The 25109-nt window shown below is 41.1% G+C and overlaps 1 protein-coding gene across 15 annotated transcripts in view; it reads right to left on the minus strand.

The window, feature by feature from the left end:
* Positions 1 to 25109, minus strand: part of ANKRD44 (ankyrin repeat domain 44) — a 132063-nt gene that overhangs the window by 66144 nt on the left and 40810 nt on the right. For all 15 annotated transcript variants that reach the window (XM_032113974.1, XM_032113982.1, XM_032113971.1 and 12 more), the window contains exon 2: positions 4575 to 4658. In XM_032113974.1, the coding sequence (XP_031969865.1) occupies positions 4575 to 4658 (84 nt within the window). The remainder of the gene's footprint in view (positions 1 to 4574; positions 4659 to 25109) is intronic.

Consider the following 25109-nt stretch of genomic DNA (forward strand, 5'->3'; position numbering starts at 1 on the left):
TTCTTTTATTAAAGCCTGTAATTCACAGAGCAAATTGAAATGTTTGAATGTGAGCACCACTGGTGAAGGTGAAAGCCAAGCTGTGTAACTTATGCCTTGTGCTCTTTCTTCTGCATGGTAGTAATCATGCATAGAAATTCCCATCTGAAAATGCAGATCCTGGTTTCAGCACCTCTCATTTCACAGTCCTCAGTTTAGCCTCAGAAACAACGATTTTTCTGGACTGACTCTTAAATTGCCAAGTGCTCATGAGGTAGAAGAGGTAAATACTTAGATCTTCTAGAACATGAAAAATTATCTTCTCTCTCCCCCCTCATCTAACGCTTGCCTTCCATGAGGCTGACAGTGACTTTTATGCTAAAAGTGTAACTTTAAAAATTAATTACTAATTCCAGATTGAGACCATAGAAACTGTTATCCTAAAGAACAGAAATATTCTGATGCTTATGGGTATTCAGTGTAAGACTCAAAACATAGACTTAAGTAACTCCTCCATTTTTATAAATACAATTTTGACTTTGGATGGGGGGTGCTAAGGCATGGGAGCATACATCACTCAGGATGGGAAAAGATTCAGAAAATTCAAGTATTTCAGGCTGATATTGCTGCCTTTGAAGAAAATAATGCAGTTACAGCCAAACCCTGCCCTGAGACTTTAATGGTCTATACATCCTTAACTGTCTCAAACTGATAACATGAGTCACCAGCACAGATATATATAACACAGTAACCATTACTACACTAGCATGCTGTTGCAAAGCAACCCAGAATATTTCAGACTCTCAGTCTCCCCAGCAGAATCATCTTCACAGTTCAACAACTTTCTTTATAAAATATTTTAAAAAAAAATCTGAGCCAAAAAAATATTTAATTTAAATAAAAGTCATGCTAGTTACCTTGCATTGCAAACATCAGTGTAATTTCATATTCAATTGTCTTACATAATGGAGAATTGTTCATCGTTTCTGTAAAAAAAAATTCTCCATCACTTCCCACTTAAATAAACAGCATATTAAACAGCACTACAAGAGGCTAAATACCCAGTGGAAGTCAGCTATTACTCAGCACCAAACTGTCAGTCTGTGTCAAAGCAGAAGCCTTCCAAAGTTCTTGACTAAATCCTCCAGAAGACTTTCCAGCACAGCAAAACTACATCTAGAAGAGGAGCATTTACTTCCAGGATAGCTTTATTCTTCTGCAAGGCTCCACATTCCAAAAAGGTAATCACTGTTCCTTAGATGAGCTGAGGTAAGGGTCTGGTGTTCCAGGATTCCTGAAATATCACCATTACAGCCTCTCCTAGTCCCAAGTCAGGAATGTCACTCTGAACTGAACAACAAGCTGGTTTCTACTTCAGCTATCCCAAACATGCAAAGCCTTTCAGACTCACAGTCCTAAACATGTGCACACTTTTACCCTCAAACACTCACAGCACCTCCAAAAACATGCTTAGCAATAGTACAGGAATATATAGAACTTGTGTGCGTGTGTGAAGACCTGGATGACGCCTGAATCCTCCTGACAAAGGCAGTCCTGAAAATCTATGCCTTTCCAAGCAGGATAATGAGAAAAAAAGTAATAAACAGCACACATACATGTGTCTCCATAATTACTTCCTTCCTGCCCTCCTTATCTCATAATAAACCACCCCCTAAATAATGGTCCTGCATGTGTGGCCCTGCAATCTCTGCTGGTGCTGCTGCCTGACACTCTGCAGCTAGAAACAGGGTTCTATCCAAGAGAAAACACAGCATTAGAGGATAAAAAATAAAAACAGAGAATGAAATGACTTGCGAATAACACATCAGTTATTGGGAAGAATACTGGAGAGTTTTTTTGACCTTTTTGTTTGACTTTGGATGTCTTAAAGGGAAACTAAACGAGAAGACTGAGAGGAAAATGGAAATTTCACAGGAAGGATTTTGATTTGTAACATTTAACATAAGGACTGGACTTTACAGACGTAAGACATGTATTATGAATCCCAAATAAGAAGGGGTTACAACTGCATGCAGATTAATCCCTAGATTCTGGGAGTCACTCTTTCCCACTCTTCCCTAAGTAAAAACAGTGCCCCAAAAAATCCCCATCTACATACACATAGCATGATCACCCTACTACTTCTGAATGTACCAAACAGCAAGCCTAGAAGATGTCTACCTGCAACTAATCTGGCAGTCTGGATTGTCCAAGTGACGTCACAAATGTCCTGAAAAAACATGCTGCTGAATGCTGCCCACAGGTAGACCACACTTCCCACAGACACAGTGTGTATTCAGTACCCAGGGGTAGGGAATTGCTCATTGCCAGTGAAATATAACAGAGCCCGTGCCCTCAGGATGCACAAGTAGCATTGCATGCCCCCAGAGCACAGGTAGAGACTGGAGAGGTCAAAGTGACAATTACAGTGGCAGAATGAACTAAAACCACACTTGTAATCCAAGCAGATTTCACTTTGTTGCAAAATAGAAGTCATAGTTAGAGCAGTATCCAGAATGTAGCCATTTCCATCAACAAACACATCCTTGGCTCCAGAAGTTACTAATTATTTTAGCAGACCAAAAAAAAAAGAGTAATATTCTAAACTTCTGATTTCCTCCAAACTCTTTCCTGAGATTAATTTTCTCTTGGGAAGTATGCACATGCATTCCTAATTTTGTGTTGTTTCTCCATGCACTTTTTCTTCTGTCTTCCAAATACTTCTCTTGATGGAGATTAAAAAAAACCCAATTTTTTAAACTTCAAAAATTCCCAAAGCTTGCTGCAAAACCAGACTTTTATTTTGTATCCCTGTCCTACCTATATTTGAACTATTCCAGTGTTAACACAGCCAACCAAAATGATCAACAAAGGACAAATCTCTGCCAAACAGTGTCAGAGTTTCCTCTCATGTGAGCAACCAAACACTAACATGGAAGTAATTAAAAACACCCTTAAAATAGAAACATAAGCATGCGATGCAAATTGCCAGCTCACAGCACAATGAGGGGGAATTCTTTTCATCTTTCTTTAGTGATAGTTTAAGCAATTGACACTTCCCTGCAGTCACTATTCAGAACATAATCTTCAGAGTTTGTGTTGACCAATATTTTTCTAATTCTCTGTCAAAGAACAGCTTTGCATTTTTCTCCTGACAAAAAAAGCTGTTGAGGCAAAGCATTCTTGGGTGGATTTTGAGCATTGTAAATAATATTCTGGGCAAAACCATTCAATTATTTTTCTATTTAGTAATATGGTACTCATCTGCAAAACATATTCTTCATCTAATCTTGCACCTGACAGCTGAGAGCATCTCCCTAGCAACCATCACTAACACACTTGCAGCCAAAGGATAGAAGAACATTGGAGCAGGCCACGAAAACCTTGTACACAAAATGCTATTTTGAAAATCCAGTGTGAAATACAGAGGAAATTTTAGGACTGTAGTGTTCATCTAGTTTGCTGAAGGGGTTTTGTTTGGTTGGGTTTGGTTTTTTCCTTTGGTTTATTAAGATCATCAGCAAAAACCAAGAAGGAGGAAACTCAAGGGAGATGATTCTTTAAAGAAGCACTTTTAGGAACTTTGAAGAAAGCAATCAGGTACTGATAATCACATGGAAAGTTTAACATCAAGGTCTTGGATCAGATTTGAAACAGCAGCAAGTCTTTTTCCTTCTACTGGACAGCAAACGGAGTGGAGCCCCAGTCAGCCAGATCTGAAGGATCACCTGTCCAGTTCCTTTTGGCAGCTCTGAACCAGATGGTTGGACCCCACTACCTGCAAAAGCTGCAGTGCCAAGGCTATACCAGACCAGCTGCTGGAGTCAGCGATGAATAAACTGATGGGTTTATGTCACAGAAAGACATGAAGAAAAGGAAGGTTCATTCAAAAGTCCAGGAAACACCTGGAAATCATCATTCTGCTCCTGCTTTCTATTCTCACCACTTTGAGAGGCCACAGGACTGTAGTCAGGACTGGCAGGACTTATTTCTAAGAGTACAGATTTAAGCTAAAATCAAAGAAGGGCAAAAAACCGCCCCAATTTCGGCAAAAAAGACCAAGTTGAAATGGAGATTTTTTTCACTGCCAAAGCACTCAACTACTACTATTTTACAGCTGCTTACCATTCTGGCTAGAATAAGCCTGTCTGCAAAACAGTAATTCCTTTGTGGGCAAATTGTGGCCAAGATTCTGCTTCCTTACTCTCATTGCTGAGAATTATAGTGAAGCTTTAGTTCAAGCAGAGTCAAATGCATAACAGCTCCTGATCTGCAAAGACTCTTCATAAAAGGAAACCCTACAGAGAGTAAAAATATGCAATTTTCAGCTGTTTTCATTCATTTTCTCAGTAAGAGAAAAAACAAGGTCCCTGACTGACCTTCACATTTGGAATAATTACCATACACTTAGAAAATTTAAAGTCACCTGCTAGAGACAATTATATATCAGACTCCTAATTAGGATATCACTGAAGCCCCAAATCTCTAACTTCCCAATCATTTCCATTCTGTTATGAGTTAATTACTGAGGACATTTTTAATACTGTCATTGCCACAGTCCATAAGCATGGTACACGACACGCCAAGTCACATACCAAGGCGTTGACATCCTCAGTTTTGTAGATCAACATCCGTATCTCTTCTGGATCACCACTGAAAATCGCCTGGACCAGTGGCGGCTGGAAAAAGAAAACAGAAGAAGCAGCATTACAGGTTTGTTTACTTTCTGTTTAAACTGAGAGCATTTTTCTCCTGCCAACATTTGCTAAAGCTGCCCAGAGACATGGTGTGACCCCAGCACCAAACCACCAGGAGTATCTCATGAGTAAGAGCTATCAGTTTTCTTGAGGATAAACTGAAATCATGAGCACGTTTGTACTATAATGAGCGTGTGCGTGCACAAACAGGGACCCCCATTAGAATGGCAACTTTTGTCAACAACACACAATTAGCCCAGATGTTCTCCCTGGCATGTAAGGGGAAAACTAATTACATCAGATAGTGCTGCATGCTTGCTCTTGGCACAGATTAATGGTCATGCAATGCACATTTAGAAACAGAACATTATGCAGATAATGAATTTCTGGGCAATTACTAAACAACTTGTATTTTTTTACTGAATAAATACGCAATGAGCACAGTTAATTTTAACCACCCAAGAAGCGAAATAATTATCTTATTGTCTCAAGTCTGTTATTATGCTATTATGAATCAGAATGCAGAAATAAATAATCAGGCCCACAGGAGAAACAATGTGCCGTGCTCGCTCCTCTCAGGAGGGAGCTCTGCATGTGCTCACCGCTCCGCTACTCGGCCAGAGCTGGTGACTTCAGTCCTTCCGACCACCTTGGCAGCAAATATCTGAGTTAGTAACCAAGCTGGCAGCACACTGTACCAAAAGAAGATAAACCTTGCTGCTGAAGACTCAGGAAAAGAAGGGGACAATTCACAATGATCCCTCTATCCCATAAAGCACATAGTTGAAACAGGTTCCGCTTTCACCAGCACCCTCCTCAAGGCAGTGTGTGCTCCCCTCAGTCTCACTCCCCACAATCTCACTCCTTGTTGCCTCACGGTCTTACTGGCAAAAAAGAGCCTGTGGTGCCATGCAATCACCAGAATCTAAAATAATCCTGTAAAATGGAAGCATGAATGACTACTTAAGCACATAAAACCACAAAAGTTCTTGAGATTCTACAGAACTTAACTCTCTTGTAAACAGACTATCTCAAAATTCACAAAACAGGCTGAAAGGACAAAGAAAATACCATTTTCTCCCTATCTTTTCTTATTCTAATGTGGAAAATACATTTCTAAGTTAACGGTGTCTATTTTAAGACATATTAATCCCTTATGTCCTTGAAAAACATTCATACTAATTTCATTCTTGCCACTCTTTCAAAAGTGAAAAGAACTAAAGCAGCATCTTTCATCACAACTGTCTACATCTTACATATTGTAGTGGATGATTGAAAAAGAAAGGAAAAAAAATTGTGTTTCACTTGAACCATTTAGCATGCTTCCTTCCCAGCCCATGTCAGAATGGGCAGAGAATATTCCCCACCAGAGGATGCAAACACCAGACCCAAGTCTGTTCCCTTCTCTCCTAAAACTAACAGCTATAAAGAATCAGTGAATGTTTATGAAATTACGATGCTCACACCAAAATATTTGCATTTCACGTGCATTTATCATAATATTTAAATTTAAAAAAAATTAACAGGAAAGCAGAGAACTCCTCAATTTCAAGCTGAATGGCAACACAACCCAGTGGCCAAGAAACAGATACCTCCAGCAGCTCAGATTATTCCCTGAACCTATTTGCAGATATGCCCAGCACCCAACGAAAAGTATTAGCCAGGCTCTGGTGCAATTTAAGGTTAGACCTCAGACAGAGGTAAGAGAGAAAAAAATTCAAACTTCAGATCTTTTAGATTTCTTTTTTTTTAAAGATCAAATGCTGTTACAGATGACTTTTTTGCTTTATAACAGAGAGAGTAAAGCACTGTGAATCGTTACATTAAAAACGGAGGAAGGTCTACAAGAAGACACTTTGACCCTTCTTCTCTCTGCCAGAAATCTGAATCAGACACTTGGTTTTACAGGAAATGTTTGACCTTTCTAATTAACTTCAGCTACTTAAGACAGAAAGCAGATTGAGAATAACATTGTGTTCCCTAGACCTGTAACATACAGAAGATCCTCATCTCAATCTCTGTCCACCATACCATGGTCATATCTTGGGGAGCTTAGATCAAACCCCAGTGTTTATCATGCCTCTGAAGCAGTTTGTAACTCCCATCACTGATACACATAACCTTTGCTGACAGGAGAAAGTTGCCAAATACCCATTTCAAAGGTCTCATCATTCAGACCTTTTTCCCCTGTAAGATTTCGTTTTTATAAATGAATAAAATGTAAAATGATAAAATGTATGTTGTACATGCTAGCTGTAGCAGCAAGAGACAGAGATAATGGAGAATGATCAGAGCCTGCAAACTGGAAAGAAGAGATAAAAACAGTACAGGTTAATAACCACCTTGAGTCACAGCTGTGCAACCTGCTCCAGCTGGCCATTTTTCTAATTCACTATGTCATTATTTTACTTTATTTTCAGAGGTATTTGTTTTGAAATGAGAATGCATTATTGTTGAGGCAATTTTATTACATATTGAGACCTGTTTCTGTGTGAGATGTGCAGTCATGTATAGTGACCTGTTCAGGAAATACATGCCAGAACTATGTTGCAGCATTACTGCTGCAGGTTGAGGTCAGAGCTGAGAACGTGCATCCGCATCCATCAGCACAAGGGAAAAAGTAGTGCTCCGTTCAGCAGCTGACAGTGATGGAAAGGGGCTTGTGCAGCTACGTACACACTGATGATGGATGCCCAGATTACTTTTTTGATCTTCAGTGATAACCATATTCATGCATGAATGACTTCAAACAACCTTTTTTTTTAAATTTTAATTCCTGAAGGGTAGATAATGATCCTTCTTAATTATCAAAGGATAGTGTATTTTTGGAAATCATTTCTAAAACTTATGACATCGTTAATGGGTTATTTCATTAACAGAAATATTTTGCTTTAAAAGTCTTCAAATTCAAAAGTTGTTAAACTCTTATAATGAAGGGAAAAAAAAGCACAAGCACAGAGCAGATTATGTATAACTATTATTAGAATTAAGCAAGGGTGCAGGGTTTTGGAATGATGAACAACTGTTTCATCAGCTCAGCTCTCTGCAGCTTCCAAATTCTTAAAGAGAATTTCAGTTGCGAGTGTTCACATTTTTTTCTGAAAATAAACTCCAGCAGCTAACAAAAACCTTTCCATGTTACTTCTTCTACACAGTTACTATGAAACTTATTAACAAGTTTTATTAGTGTTCTTTACTTTGTGCTGTAACAAGCATTTTAGTAAAAATAAAATTGTGTCTGCAGATTCCTTCCAGTGTGGCAACATATTGCTATCTTTACTGAATATGGGGCAATCACAAGCTGGACTTCAACCCACCAGGTAAAATTAACTTGTTGAACTGAAGGCACAATGATTATTTCAGCAAGAGAGCTTAAACCCACATGGAAGAATGTCCTGTGGATCAGCTGGATTCCACAGAGCCAACAAGCCATTCCAAGAGAAAAAGTTCAACACTGGGAAATTCTCCTCCATAGATCTATTACCAAGGGGCACTGGCACGTCTCTGACTCCAGATGAGATGAAGCATTTAAGTGGATTGTCTCAAGTATCATTTTAATTACTATGTCCAAAGCAGGTGCTGAACCTCCTAGCAAAGTTAGTATTTTTGTTGAGTAGCGAGTAACTGTGACATATGTCGAACGTTTTGCCTTGATTTTAGATATCCTGACTCACTAACAAGGACTTATTTAAGCCAGATTTTGTTTGACAGGAGGTGGAGGCAGACAGGGAAAGGATGATCAACTCCCATGCCCATCTGATATAATAGACTACCATTTGTTCCTGTGAGTAAAGTTATATATTGATGCTTTATTAGTTCTAATTGCATTACATCAAGTTCCTGGACTAAACACTTGGATATGTCCATGTATTCATGTAACTAGCAAGAACGATGTAGCAAGACACACAATCATTTCAAAGTGGTATTGATTCTGACAGTGTTTTGCCAAACACCTCTTATTTTTCTGAAGGTACTCCTGCTAATCAAGATTACAAGGTTGTTTGCAATGTCACATCGCATACATCTATTTCCTTCCACTGGTCAAAGCAAAAAGGCTACTCCTCCTCCTAATTTTAGTTTAGGACTTTCTACCTCTGAATATACAGCACACGAATATCTGAAATGCTGTTTTAACTTACAAGTCTGTATTAGTGAACAGCCATTAACTGGATTTCTCTTAATTCTTAGAGTGCATTTCCCTGATGCTTAGTATTTATACAGTTCCATGTACAGAAATTACTCAATACCGATAATTTTTAACAGGCCTTGTAGTCTATTTCCCTTGCATCAGGGGTTAGCTTTTTACTGTGTTTTATGAATGAATTGCTGGGTAAATACAAAAAGAAGTTCGCTCTTAATTTGTTAATTCAAAGGGTGCATTCCTGTTGTAGGAATTTCTATATACTGGCTTCTGACAGAAAAGTACTTTCACAGAGCTGGTATTTGGAAAAGAATGCCCTTGGATGGCTGCTAAGAGGTGTTCCAGAGCAATTACAGATTTTTAATGAGTGACTCCTAAGGAACACTTGTCCAAGCTACTGCAAGGCCAGTGGGGAGAATCAAATCTGTAAATGGGGTGTACTGGTTCCCTGGAAGCACTATGACAAACTAACAGCATTGTTAAGTGAGTAAATGCACTTAGGACATTCATACCGAGCAGATCAATAAATACCCTGGATGCTGCAACATTTCAAATACGGCAGAGAAAAAAGTTTTCAATTCATTTCATTCTGTCTTATTATGTCCTTCCATTTATTGCAGACTAGCCCTGTGATTGAAGGATTGCACATCAATCCTCTGCAGCAAGGACAGCATGCATGCCTACACAGTGCTATTTATTTCAATTTGTTCCACTGTGTTCCAATGCTCAAGGACCAACAAACTTATATGACACACAGAGGTATTCAAAAAACCACAAGCCAACACTCCGAAAACTAAAAAAAACTCTGTGTGACAGTGGCACTTCCAAGCTGAGAGATCTTTATGCTGTTTTTAGGCCAGCATTTAAAGGATGCAACTGTGCTCTGACACTTTCCCTGGACCAATGGCTTTCTAACTCGCTGCCATGCTGTGCTCTAAGTTGCTTAGAGGGATGTAATGGGCATTTAAGTGTTATCGCAAGAAGTGTTGGTTTTTCCTGTAATGGCCCCCATTTCTATCCATGTCATTTATAACAGCTTCTCCAAAGCCTCAGGCTGTGTTTGTCCTTCAGACCATAAAAAGGACTTCACATCAACAGCACAGGGCACACAGGGGCAGTGGAGAATTGATCACCGCTTCATTTGCTGTTATGCCCTCCTGAGAATAGGTAAAAAATGATATATAAACTCTAAACAGAGCATATGTTTAGCTTCAATAGCAACTTTGTACGTAACTTTTAAAAGAAAGAGGAGCTGGAGGGGGATGTCTGCCTTTGCCTGGACAACACAAGCCCATAGCCAAAAGCCTCTCCCTCCAATGCTTTCATTCAAATGATGAATGGCAACTTCATCAAAACACCAAAAAATGCTCAGTGACCAAATGGAAAATTCCCCAGCGCACACCTGTGGTTCCCAGTATGGTTTAACCCTAAGGGACACGTATTGAATGGCACCCAGGGCATCAGGAGAAGATGTCTGCAAGGACAATCAGTGTGGTACAATGTTCAGTGTGCTTGGTGCTTTTTCCCCTCTCAGGAAGGCAGAAGAGGTTCCTAAGTAATTGCTCACAAATATCTGAATAATTCATGCAATGCTAACATGGTCCGTAAGTAGTTCCCACTTAGGCATGCACTCAGCCTTTCCCACAGTGGCTTCCCAAACAAAGACTTGAACATTTACAGAAACATTTGGTGCAGAGTTAGTTGGAATACAGCAATTCTAACATGATCACCAGATATTGTCACTGCTGATAACACTACAAAAACCTGAGTTTCATGGCTGGTGTACATTGCTAACTATATGACAATCACAGACAGCTACAGAAACAGAGCAGCTCCAGCCTTGCTCTGCTGGACAGCCAGGCAGCTGGTGCAGACTGCAAAGCCTTGGGGCAGCACGGCCCAGGGTAGGACTTGCATCTCATCCCCTCAGCTGAACTCTGCTTAGTGCCTGGTATCCGCTACTGACCAGGTTCGGAGGCTGGAATTACAGTATACCAAAACACCCTTCTGCACCTTCTGCATGGGAAAAATCACATCCTCAGCCTTAGGTGAACAAGTACATTTTCCAAAACTCCAAGTTCCCTAATGATGTACAATAGCTGTAATGAAGGAGAAGGGAAAAGTATGATCACTGGAAAGGGGTTGAAGTGGTAGCAGTCTGAAACAAGATTGTCTGATGATAAGCTGACAAACACCTTCCATTAAGGATCTTGTTTTGAACATTGCTTACATTAGGTTTGGAAAAGAATGACCTGAACTGCTTAGAGCATGGCTCAACCCTGAAAAGGGAGCAGAGCTGTCACAACACATCCTGCATCACCTGCTTTTAAATGATTTCCCCTCCAAGGCCAGCTAAGCTTTTGCAAAAACAAACTGGGCTTGGGATTGGGAACCCAGGCAGTGCTCCCACAGGCTTCTGGCTCTCTGCTCCCACTCACCAAAGCCCTGATGGCTTTTGCTTACACCCCACCCACAAAACTCCCTGTCTCTGGCCAGATAGAGAACACAATAGATCTGATTCTATAATTAAACATAATCACAAATAATCATTTAGTAAGTGATGTGCAAACCAGACTACACTTCACTACACTTTCCCGGAAGCACGCACCTTGTGAAGCAACAAGAATAAACCAGCTCAACCCCAGCCTCCCCACTGCTCCCTGCATGGTCCTCTCTGTGCTCAGCCTTTTCCCCTCTCCTACTTGCCTTTTCCTGGAGATTTAAACCTTGCTCTCTCTCTGCTGCCCCATTTCCAAGCTGCTGGAGTAGGGGAGCTGGAGTTCTTGGGTGATGCACACTTTAACGCCTTTAATTGTAAATACACACTACCAAATAAACACTTGTATTTTGAGAAAGCGAGAAGGAAAGAAAGAAAACAACATATTGAGACAGCTGAAACTTTAACACAACATTCATTTAGTCAAGCTTTCACAATACTTAAAAAGGAAACAGTCAGGACTGACCCTGCTTGTGCAATGGTGGACCCAGCCCAGAATTTCTGTTCGCACGATTTGTGATATGTTCTAGACACTGCAAAACAAGCCTCTGGCAGATCTATTTCTGGTGTTAGCTTAGCTCCAGATTTTGGCTGCCTCCCATTTTTCATTAGGAAGCCTATCAACTGCCCCAAGAATTGCTTATGTTTCCAGGTGAAGTAAAGGTTACATCCTGCCATTCCTGGAATCCTGAAATTCCTCTACACACTGAAAGTGCTGCAAGTTGCCTATGTTTCCTTGAACTTATCAGTTAAAGACACCAAAATAACTCTTGGCCTGTTAAATTTAGATCACTTCTAAAAAGAAAAAGAGCTAAGACTGTTTAATTCACCTTGCCCAGTGTCCTTTCTCTCATTCTCATTACTGGAGGCTGTCCACTGGTCTTGATTTAAGTGCTAGGGTTTCGTTTTAGTTTTGGCATTTGGGATTGGGGGTTGGTGGGGGTTTTTTTAAGTGCCTCCAGATCAGATCAGAAAATTAGTTAATAAATACTGTCCTGAAGTTATATTAATCAAGTGGAGACAAAGACTCAGCATGATGCAGACTAGTTAAAATAAGAAAGCTTTTTTAAAGGAGTCAAAAATAAACATAGTAGCATAACATTTGTTATATTCACCAGCATTTGTTACCCATTTTAGTAGAAGAAAGTCTGTCACAGCATAATAAGATTTGTTGGAATACCTACAAAGATTGAAGATAATCAATCTAATAGTACCCTGAATTTGTTTATTCAAAGTTTCTTGGGATTTTGTCTGTGCGTTGTGTAATATCTCACAACAGACATACCAGTGACACCATTAAATAACAGTCATGGGATTGTCATGGCAGTACCAAAAAAAGGATCCAATTCCTTTTATACGTTCTCAGCAGCATGTGCTGCACCACTTATCCATTTGAGCACTTCTTGTCATATCTATACTTTATTTCCCAGAGCTTTTGTCTTTTTTTTTCCCCCTTCCCCCATAATCCATCAATCATTTAGTCAGAAGCAGGGAAGAAGTCCTGGTACCAAGGCCGTGTTTCTGAACAAGAGCATAGCAGTGAGTAAAATCTCTGGGGGCATAAATTCCAGCTGGTGTAAATCAGCTGAAGCAAACTCCCAAGTGAGAGGCCCTGTGCCATGTTACCCCACCTGCTCTCCGAAGAGCCCTGCTCATTGTCCCCACCAGAAGCACAGCTGAGAGGTGGCCAAGGCAGTGTGAGGTTATGAACCTCAAGAGAAATGAAACCGCCGGCAACAGAACAGAGCAACAGCAACCCCAGTGACACATCTGCTCCTCACTAGAGATTTCAGAATAAAGCTCTTAGGGAAGAAACTCACTTGAAAAACATCAACCCTGTCAAAAGCTTCATTTCCTGCTCAGTTGTCTTCAAACACATTTCAAGCAATTTTTTTTTTTTTTAACCAATTGTTTAGGTGTTAAATTCCCCAAGAGAGAAAAGAAAAAAGACAATTAAAACCAAATCTGTGTGGAGGGGGGAATGTTCTGAGGGCTGAAGGGGTTCATGCAGCTGGGTCAACTTAACCTGAGACATCTCCTCCGTTCAGTTCACATCCTCTGGAGACCACTGATATCCTGCCCTCACCCAACTCTACCAGCAGCAATGGCAACCAAACAGAAGAAGAAAAAAAGAAACGGAAATGCTGCAAGTTTATCTTCCTTCAGTTTATCACTTATGAAACCATGACTTACCCCTCTTCCTTGCCAAGGCAAGTGTGTGCAAGGGCTGCTATGCACACTGCAGCTGGCTTATAAAAACCTTTCCATAGTCCTCCTTCAGTGCAGCAGCACAGCAAGACCTGCCTTTCATCTGGCTGCCTGGACACTCAGCAGGACAGAATAATAGTCCAGTCTAGCTGTAATTAAGTGCTCTATCTGATATATGGAGCATGCATTGATACTCATCACACACACTAATAAAAACCCTTTCCTTTTTAGAAAATTAGTCCTGATTTAGGGAACTATAAAGTGGTATCTGATCCTGTAACATCTTGCTTAGTAAGATCAGCACTTCCGGTGGCTAACGGGGTCTGTTTTATGTTACTGTACACACAAAGAAGGCAGCTATGAAACAGAGAGTGCCATAATAAATTTGCAGATACTTCGGAACTATAACAGACTACACAAGGACGTTGGAGGGCAAGATCAGAATTTATAACCACCTTGACAAATTATACAAACAGCTAGGCTGGAGGAAGAGTAGGACACTGTTCAGTATGGAGGAGAACATAGCATGCCTGTTAGTGAGAAATCCAGGGTTGTCATACAGCAGTTCTGTGTAAGAAAGAATTTGGGACTGCAGTGTACTAACTGAATGTAACTGAACAATGTTCTGAAAGAGGAAGAGACTTAAAATAGGATTGTGACTTGCAAAGCACTCAGTAGTCCTTCCACACTGCTCAGTACTGCTTAGGCTGTGGCTGCAGTGAGACGTTTAGTTTTAGGGTACCGCTTGACTTGAAGACCCAAACAGAGCTCTAAAACAGGGAAAATCTAAACAGATCAGAGCTAGTCAGCATATACAGAAGACAATTTAAAGGAAAAATGAGAACTATTTGCAATACATAAAAGGTTGTTACTAAAAGAATTCATCTCTTTTCCACATCCAAGACATACAGAGCTTGAATGGCTGCATGCAAGGAGGATGCATCTCTGCTCCATTAAAGGCAACACGAACCAGGACACTGGTTACCAATTTGGCTGAGTTACAGTCTTCTGCACTTCACAGTTTGTATTTCAAAAATAGATCTAGTCCAACAATCACTGAAAGTCAAAGGTATTCTTTTCTGCAGGCTTCAGTAGGCAAAGGATTGAACATATGAAAGCAAAGGAGGCCAAACAAAATTCACACCACACTTACATGAAGATAAAGGTTAATGCAAAAAGGATAAGCTACAGCAGAAATCAACAAAAATATATTTTTCCAAAAGTTCAAGGGGAGTTTAGTGTCTTGGGTAGAAGCACACTAATATGTGGCAGGACTCCAGCAGAATTTCAGATCCCATCTCGTTCACTCATCAGAAGGTAATTTCAGCTATGGGGTTTGTTTTTTTCACATGAGCTACACACAGAGTTTCTCTTAAGGACAGATACATTTTACAGTCACAATCTCACGTGTTCCTGAACCTCATCTTCCTCTTAACAGTGACCTGCAACACTTCCAAGGCCCTGCTGTTACGGGTACCTAAACCAAGCCTCAGACAATAGCAAACCTCCAGGAACATGAAAACAACATTAGGGAGGGAGAAGACATTTAGGGACTTGAGCAAAACCTGAAATACCTGATTTGCTCAGTCTTACCATTATATTACAAGTGGATCTTGCTCAGGTTCCCCTTGTGTTGCACATCACACACACAACCTCACCACTGCCTGTCTCCTACGCGCTACAGCACAGCTCACTCCTCTGGTCAGCAGCTGCCACCCCCACAGCCACCCTCCTGCCAGCTCCAGAAAAACTCAGAAGATCTCCCAACTCACCTTCTCCTACACAGCCAGAGTCTAATATACTTGAAAAGACATTAAAGACTAACGTTGATGTTTCCTGATTTCTCTTAGAGGTCATGGAGCTCACAGTGCTCTTGAAGAGCACCACAGTCAGTTATTACTGTTTTCATAAAATATTAAAATCCTTTGCAGATTTTAGTCACTGATATTTGCCTTCTGCATAGCTGATATAAAATTCAGATTAAAAATGTTTAACTACTGAGGCTGATGACAGGGTTATTTCCATTAATAGCAGAGTAACTATGTGTGAACATGAAGATCAGTTCATAACACCACTTCATCTCTTTCTTTACATTAGACATGCTACAGTTGGCATAGAGTTCTGCTCAATAACCAAAGCAGATGTTTTACCTCTATTTTGAATCTGGAGCAGATTAGCAAAGCTAGCTTGATTCAACATATCCTGATAACATCCTCGTTCTCAACCTCAACCAAACTATCAAAGCTGACAGGAAAAAAAAAAAAAAAAGAAAAAAAATCAAGCTTTGCTGATGAGTGCAATGTCAGACAGCCAGGCTAAAGAAATTAAATGGAAATTTAAAAAGGTTTCAAAATTGTCTTCACTTCAGAAAACAATTCAGTGTCTTCAGAGCATGATGCATCTGACTGTGACAAATCCAGCAGTGTCAAAATTACTTTGTACAGACACAAATCAAACAGAAAGATGAGCTGGAGAGTTATAATGAGCTATTACACTCTTTCTTCCAACAAGTTACCATTGCAAGTTATGAACAGCTTTGTCTGGATATCCTGTGAAAAGCCTACAAGCTATCTGTGGGACCACTGTCACAGTTTTGAGACTCAGTGTGAGCCTTCCCTTCATCACACTCAATCCCATGCATCAGACACATCTCCATATCTGAGAAAAGCTAGCCTTGCATGTGCAGCACCAGCCAGAAGGGTAAGCGTGTGGATTCTCGTCAGCTGAGGAAGTGGGATACAAATCTTCCTCACGCCGCTTCTTCTCAAGTAGCTTCCAGCCATGGTCATAATCTCTTGCTGAAACCCTTCAGCATTGTGAAGGAAGGCAAGACAAGGGCTCAGCACCTCAGTTCCCAGCACTAACTGATTTTGTATGTGCAGCTGTCTCTCCATGCTTACTTCCAGTTCCTGTCACACAAATCAAGCGGTGAGGTTGGCAGTCAGACACAGCCCAGCAGTGTTAGAGACCCTCTCTCTGTCCATGTCACATCTAGACACATTGATCCTCTCTGGTCTGGGATTGCCCAAATGGGGCTCCCTTTCCCAGAGAAAAAGGCTCAGCCTGGGGGGGCTCAGCCACACAGTGAGGGTCCCGACAAAGTCAAGACAAGCCCCCCTCATTCCTGAGCAGTCTCATTAAAACCTCCTTGCAACGGAGGAGGGCAAAGAATCATCCAGTGAACAAAAGAACACAAGAGAGGGAAAGAGGGCAGTCCACTTCAGATGGCCCTCTGCAAAACAAAGTGCTCAGAAAAGCCAGAGAGAGGAAAAAAAAGACAGTTTTTACAAACGCCTTTCTAAGCCCAAACTGCAGCTGTCATCTGTAATCTAAACCCCACTTTTAATTTTGTTAGAGAGGCCATAGCTTATTAAGGCTGAAAGTTAATTAGACTTGCATAGCTTAACACTCTAGCCTCTCATTTATTTTCTGTGAACTATTCCACTTCAATAGTGAAAAGCTTACTATTCTGTGTTGTTGTCATGCACCATGAGTCTGATACCAAAAGAAGTGCTTGCAAAAAAGAGCACCTAAGCTTGCTAAAAAATAATTAGCTGGGGCTTTTTTTAAACAGTTTTTATATTAAAAAAACAACAAATCTCTATCTTGAGTCCCTAAACACAGCCACTCGGTTCTTTTGTGAATATTCACGTATTAGTCTTGTCAAATTTAGCCCAGTAAATATACAACCTTACTACAAAACACCCCTTAATCAGCTAACACATGTAACTGCTGCTTGTCAGGGCAGTGGCAATGTGCTCAACTCTCATTTTTGTCTGTGCTGTTAAGCAGGGCATGATTCTCCACCTCTCTAATGACAATGGCAGAAAGAGCTGGTGACAGCTTGATCAACTCCCTAATGAGATCCAGAAAGCTGAATTACAGTAACCTAGCTAAATGATAAAGCCAAAACAAACTAGAGGATTTCCAAATCCAGTCTGACTTTACTGTTCCTTTGCGATTCCTTGGCCACCCACTTTGGCCACACCACTGTGGATGCCTGTGGTATTTGAACAGTTCCTTTTGACACGGAACTCTTCAAGTCATTTTCCTCATCGGAGAGGAGGATGTTTGAGGAAGAGCTCAGGAAACATGTCTATACTGCCACCAGATATCCCAGATGGCCTCTTGGAAAAGGGGATGTCTTTCTGGAATTGTGCTACTGGAAGAAGCAGGTGTAGGCCTTACAGTTTTCTTTCTAAATCCCATGTACATTACAAAACAGAGCCTGCAGAACTAAATTAGTAACCATCTCCACTAATTTTCATAGATTTTTACAAGTGACTCAAGTAATGCATCAGAAACTGAGAGCATCTAAGCTAAACCCAGGCTTAGCCCTTCACTTACTCAACCCTTTTGTGAGGAACTGGCTTGGCAAACCATTGTCCTATTTTGCTGCATGGTTTAACCACTCTCAGGCTACCCTGCCCATCTGATCTGCTAAACAAAGCAAATCTCTCGGTGTCTCACAGCCTCCTACTCTTAGTCTTTGAGAAGCCCTCACCTGTTTTTTATGGTGACAATCCTAATTCAAGACCTGTAGGTCTCCTCTGATGTCTTGTTTCACTGGTGGATGCAGCTCACCCCAACACTTCAGAAAAAAATATAGAAAAGCACGGTCTTGCTGTGTCACAGACCTTGGATTTTACAAAACAAGATAAACAAAACGCGTTTAAGGGCCACCTAATACTGTTCACATCTAAGTTGATGGCAGAAACTTTCAAACAAAGCTAAGAGACTGATAGCAATGCTTGGTGCTTTTAGAAACCCCAAACATATGAAGCTGCATGATCTTTCCAAGGGATGGAAAAGTTTCCAGAGGAGTGGGAAAGGTTGTGCCATCTCACCATCTTAAGTCACCATGATTGCAAGGAGTTAAAAAAAAACCTAAAGAAGGAAACTAAAAAAAGGAAGCAGGCTGTTCCCCAAAGCCTGTCGTACTGCTTTCACTGAGAGTTCTGCATGGGGAAGTCCAGGACTCTTCTACTTGCAGCCCCTTTGCGTAGGGTCCAGAATCCCTCCCCCTCTGGGGCAAGATGAGTAGATGATAGTATCTCTGTGTTAGCTGCAACATCTCACAGACCAACTGAGACTACACCATAAATGAGGCCTGCCCAAAGGGAATTCAGTCCCAGTGCACTGAGCTAAAACAATGGTTGGCAGAGAGCTTTCAGCCGTGGGGGAGATGGTGATGTTAACAAAAAAAGGCAGATATACCTTTCTCCATCCCAGTCATATGCCTGTACAGATTATTTCAGGTTCTTTAAACACAGGCAGAATAATGAGGAAGTAACCAGAGAGAGGGGAGGAAAAAGCAGCAAATTCTTCCTCGTGAGGACAAGCTGCCCCTGGCATGTGCCCCCCTGCTTCAGATTAGCCAGCTCTGTGGTCTGGACTTCAGATCTGACTGGACTGAAACTGGGACTGCACTGGTCCTGCCCCTCCAGACTTCAACAAGAAGTTACCTACACACTTTGAGTAAGGCAACCTGGATTTTCAGCAGTCTCATTTATAACCTAATTCCGACTTCTAACTTGTAAGCTGGTTATCTTGTAAAATTCAGAAGGTGAAATCTACACAGGCATAAGCAGCAGACAAAACAGAGGAAATTTCTCATCCCTATTCATGCCACAGCAGTATGTAGATCAGGAGGGCAGACAGCATGTGTCTGATGTACTTTAATTCTAGTTCCTGAACTAGAATTCTCATCACTGAAACTGTTTGGATCCTAAAAGCATTTTAAGTAATTTTATTTCTGTTTCTTCAGGAAGAAAAACAAACAAACAAACAAACATCTCCAAGCCATATTAAATATTTGAATACAATTCTGCAAACCAAGAACAAGACACTTGTAATCTAGGTCATCTTATAAAGACATTAGTGTCACCATGCTAAATTTCTACTCTCCTGAGACAGAGCTGCCACTAGTTAACTCGCTGCACTGACACAGATTCTGAGAAAAGCTCCAGGAAATATTTTAGGCTGATTTCTGAGAAGAAAGGAAAACAAAAATCACATTTTTAAATGGCTGCACACAGCCCCACCAGCCCGCTCAGTTTCAGATAATGGAACCACACAACACACTTGCTCTTGTAGGAAGTAACAACTGATAACAAGCCAGCCTTTTTGCAGTTTTTCACTGGAGTGCTATCTGACTCCAGCTTTCATTCAGCTTTCTGTATTAAGAGAGCATAAGTTGGCCGCAGTGCACTCTGAGTTTGCTAAGCAGGGTTTAACAGAGATAAGGGGGGAAGTAAATCACAGGGGGACGTCACTCACCAGCCTCCAGCCCCACTCAACTCAGGCTCCCAAAACAACACGTCCTTTGCTGTGCAAATCCTATGTTTTTCCATCTCCACAAACTGCTATGCCTTTCTTATTGACCAAGATTCTCTTTCTCTTCTAGCAATGAATACAGACTCATAGAATAATCGAATGGTTTGGATTGGAAGGGACATGAAAGATTATCTTGTTCCAGCCCCCTGCCATGGGCAGGGACACCTTTCACTAGACCAGGTTGCTCAGACCCCATCCAGCCTGGCCCTGAACACTTCCTGGGATGGAGCATCCACAACTTCTCTGGGCAACCTGTGCCAGTGCCTCACCACCCTCATAGTGAAGAATTATTTTACTAGATGTCAAATGGATCCTTCTTGCTAAGTTTCCCAAAGGCTAGGATAGCACAGGGCAGGAAGAGGTCTAGGAAGCTAAAGATAAGTCAGTAACAGACATTATAAAGTAAAGAGCAATAAATACTGTGTTCTTCATTTGATACAAGCATGAGCACTTGTAGCTACCCAAACACACAAGTTCTCTGAGGCGTGTCCTCTGCAGCTTCCCTCCTGGCTACAATCCCAGAGACACAGGCTCCACCTTTGCAGAGCAATGTCACTTGGAAAAGATTCGTCCTTTGCATGTGATACAGCAGCATTAACTGGAAAAATGAAGGACAGGCTACTTGTTCACTGCAACAAGCTAGAGATTTTTAATTATGAAGAATTGTATTTGGACAAAAGTAGAATAGTCATGTTTAGGGCTACTGAAAACCAAGTCCTGAAGTGCAGAGTGTAAGGAAAGCTCACCATGTGCACAGACTGAACTCAGACCTGTCCTGCCTAGCGAATGTGTAGCCATTAATTATTATTTGTGCCAGCAGCACCAATGCACTGTGACTCAGGGCTGACAGTGAGATGCTCTCTTGCTGTTATCATGAAACATGACTCACTTTGCATACCTTCATGAAGAGCTGTCACCTATCTCAGCCTAAAAAAAAAAATAATTCATGGTCTGTCATGAAGGTGAAGCAGTTTTTCTAGCATAAGAATAATTCCCAGTGCTGTGCCCACAAGCCTCAACTGGAAATTCAGGAACAACATAATGAAAAGGAGATTAAGAAATTTATATATTAAAGATCGCATAGCTTTAAAACACAAGCAAACTCGTGGAGCTGTCAAGGATGGATTTACACAAACAATGGTATCCAGCACCCAGAATGATCACTTCACTTCAAACCACTCCACAGTGATTCTAAAACTGTGCTTCTAAAAAATCAAGAATTACACCCTGAATTACAGTCTTCAAGTAAGGCCTTTAGCTTGCCCTATGATGGTGATGTCTCTGCACACCTCTGCTCAGAGGTTATTTTAGAGTCTCTAATTTGCACTATTTGCTAAAGAAAATTAAGAAAATTTGGTAAGAAATTTTATTCTCATAGTCGGACAGCCAGTTCTGACACTCATTTCTCCTAATCATTTCTCACAAATACTACATGTTTAAAATGTAATTAAGATGTTCTGGAGACATGAACAAATGCCAAGCCTGTTTGCATGATGAGGGGAAACACACCCCCTCCCCCCCCCCCAAGAACAAGCTGGAGGTTCCTGAAGCCTCTAAGGGGTAATTTTGCTGGTTTACAGCAGATCAGAATTGTATTACCTGAAGTCAACTAAAGCCGACAGGCAAGCGAAATGCTGCATTTACAGACTTCCACTGAGGTGACACTGACAACTACAATGAAATCCATAAATCAGAATAAACGAGCAGATTTATGCTTCTGCTATTTTGTTCTGCCAAAGCCATTGCAGGTGTCCCAGACCATGTTTTACATGCAATATGTGCTACAGCAGCTGAGCAGAGGAGTTGGGAAGCACTTCCCCCCAAGCTGTCCATCCCCAGGGCTTGGCTCATCGAAGCACAGACACACGCTGCTCTTACTTATTTCCACTGCTCATTTTGAAAAGTGACAAAAGTCATATTGGTGCTGGTAAATGTGTCTGCTAAATGTGCATGCTGCTGCCTTCAAACTAAATAAAGCACTCACTGCCCTTTGTGGGCAAGCTAGACAGGCAGCAGAAAACTGTCAGAACTGCACATGGGAAAAAAATACATCTACAAAGTATTGCAAATTTGCAGGTGCTCTAAACACATCTCCTAGCACCAAAAATGACCCATGACTTGTTTCCTCCAGGCACAGACCTACCAGCCTGAGCTACTGAGGAGGTTTGAATACCCGCTGAGTACTGAACATCTCCCTTGTAATATTCAGCATCTCAGAAGAAGCCACCCAAACTGCCCCTTTTCCAAACTGGGGCTCAGAGCCACCACACTTTGCAGCTGGAGATAAAAAAACTTTTTCATCCCTCAAAGCCCTTCATAAGGGCAGATCCCAGCTTCACAGACCAAGAAACAAGCACAAAGAAGCATGTATAAAATTGTTATAGGACTCATTCTCCTTTCAGGTATTTTCATGTTTCATGTTTTCAACATTTGCAAAGCCATGAAGATATTTCTCCAATATTTTTTGTTGAGTGACAGCATTATTAAATTTCCTAAGTTAATTGGCATTTATAGAAGAATTGGTGATAAGATCTGTAAATGAACTCCCAGCACCTTAACAAGTGGAATTACGAGAAGCAAGGAAAAAAGTGTTTGTGCTCTCCTTGTCATCCTGCCAGATCAGAAGCCACAGAAGGCATTTACATCAATAGAGAACCTGGCATTCATAAACCTGTATGGCATCATAGCACTGGGGTTGCAGCTGCATTCCCACCATTCCTTCAAAAAGCAAGAACTTCAAAATCCTTGTTTTTGCTTGGTCTCTGTGATGACTTTTTCATTCTCACTCCCAGTTGTCTTCTTTCTTGTATGGCTGAGGCTGTAAACATTACCCCCTTCCCAAGGTAGGTGCCATGAAATCAAGTCAAGGCTGTGTGAAAAAGCCACCTAGCTCTGAATCGGATTGCAAAAACAAAGATGCAAATGTACATACTTAAAACACTTCTCCTCAAAGGCTGTCCATCAGGGCACCAACTGGACACAAAGATTTCCAAAGGGAAAACGCATCAATGACTGAAAACCACATCCATATCAATGAAGCAGAATCCACTATAGGGGAGTTCCACAGCTCGGGCACTGTAGACAGGGTAGAAAAAGAGGATGAGGGACAGAGAACCGCAAACTGTTCAAGCACCTCATCCTACACAGACACAGAGCATCCCAGTTACATCAGAGGAACCTGTGAGAGTCGAGAGCCCTGCTGTGTTAATCACAGCTAATCAAAAGCCAGGAGAGAAGACCCAGGCACTGAGGAAACAAAAATTAATTGCTTCAGGGAATCTTCACGCACACACAGTTCCTGCTGCCAAGATAACGCTTTATTTCTGTTACCCTCATCTGGACTCCTTGGGCACCACTGCTTGTTCCCACACCGGCCCGTGCTTTGAAAGCCCAGCCTGAGGGAGAGCTGAGTGGCCCAGGCACTTGTCTTCCCTTCCTACCTAAGCAGCCAGCATTAGTCATGAATTAGCCCCGGTAAGGAAACTGGATCAGTGATTGTTCCCTTTCTAGCGCTGCTGTCTGGTATCACACCAAAAATCCCACCAACACCCTCAGTCACACAGATGGCACAGTAACTAACGTAGCACTGGGGGAAAATTCTCCTCCCTGCCCCTTCTCCTCATAGGACTGGTCCAGAAATGACAGCAGAGCGGTGAGGTGGTCTGCAGCCCTAACACCCAGACTCGGCGGGGTACATCACTCAGGTACCAAACACCACAGCTGTCAGCTGCCCAGTATCCCCAGAGGACAATACACACCCCATATCTAACCAGACAGCACCACATCAGAGACATAACCAACCATTTTTCAGACCCACAGAACACAGGAAGGAAGGAAGGAAGCAAGGAAGGAAGGAAGGTAAGGAATAGTCACTTTTATCATGCTATAGATACAGAAGATGAAAAGCACTTTGTGCAAGGTACAAAACAGAAGAAATATATACTGACTTTAGTATCCAAAACGTTTGAACTGTAAGTTGTTTTTGCAACTGTATCTCACAGAGCCATGGATACAGCAGTATTTCCAGGCTCAGAGTGTAGTTCTGGAAGCACTACATTGTACCCAAAGTTTGGTCACGAGAGCACGTCCAACATGAGACTGGCTGTAAGCATCATTGCACTGCCACTGCTGATCCCTGAAAGCCCTCCCAAGCAGCAGGTAACTCTGCAGCCTCCCTCTGACATGGGATTCACTGGTAAAGTCCCTCTGTAGGGAAAGAAGGGTTAACTAATCTCTTTAAAGAACTATAATTAGTCCAACAGGAAAGTCAATTCTGTCTTCCTGATTCAGGGACAGCGAGTGCCAAGAAGTCTGAGCACACATGCAGAGAGGGCAGATATGCACAGCTTTCCAAAGCAAGTCTGCTCTGACACCTGAATTTATATGAGACACAGGCTGATTTGTCTTTCGTAATCTTGTTTATAAAGTATAATCCTTTACTGGTGTTTGTTTGCTTTGTTTTTTAAATCTGTCTAGGAAAACCAAACTATGCCATACTCAACTCTTCTGCATCAGTGCTGCTTGAATTTTAAATGCAGATGATTTTTTTTTTTCCTTTTTCAAAGGCCAAGGAATTCTAGTATTACACAATTACAATAAGTGGATTCTAAATAAGACCTTCAAAAATTAGCAGTTACTGCAGTTGATATATACAGATTGCTTTGTAGATCTGGTTGAATAAAACATTAAAATGCAATACTGGATGAGTTTTGCAATGCTTTTTTTCCCCCAATGTAAATTTAATTTCATTTATCAGTTCAGCTTCAAGTCAGGAGTTCAATATTTAGGTCCTATATTTAATTATGTTTTCTTTTCATTATGGCCTTTTCCAGATAAATATTTAATCAGAGTGTTCAGTGTAATATAAAAATTACCTGAGTGAAAAGAATGAAGTAGTAATGTTCTCATCCTTATACACAACATTGTATGTTAAATTCTAGAAGATTGATTAAAAAAGGGCAATGAATGAAGAACTCAATAATAAGCCCTCAAGAAGAAAATGAGCTAAATAGTGGTAAAAATGAACAAGCAGAAGGTTAAACCATCATATTTTTTAGAGTGTACGAGGGAGCCATTCCTGCTTTAATAAGATGCAATAAAAGCAAAATAATAAATTTAAGTTCAATGCATCCCAACTTCACCCATATGATACCAGTGACTATCCAAATGTGCCAGGTTTGGAGGTGGAACCACCATAACAGCATAATCACATAACAGCAGTATCGGAACCATTACCTGGCCCCATCACTTG

The sequence above is a fragment of the Corvus moneduloides genome, chromosome 7, assembly GCF_009650955.1.
Source record: "Corvus moneduloides isolate bCorMon1 chromosome 7, bCorMon1.pri, whole genome shotgun sequence".
NCBI lineage: Eukaryota > Metazoa > Chordata > Aves > Passeriformes > Corvidae > Corvus > Corvus moneduloides.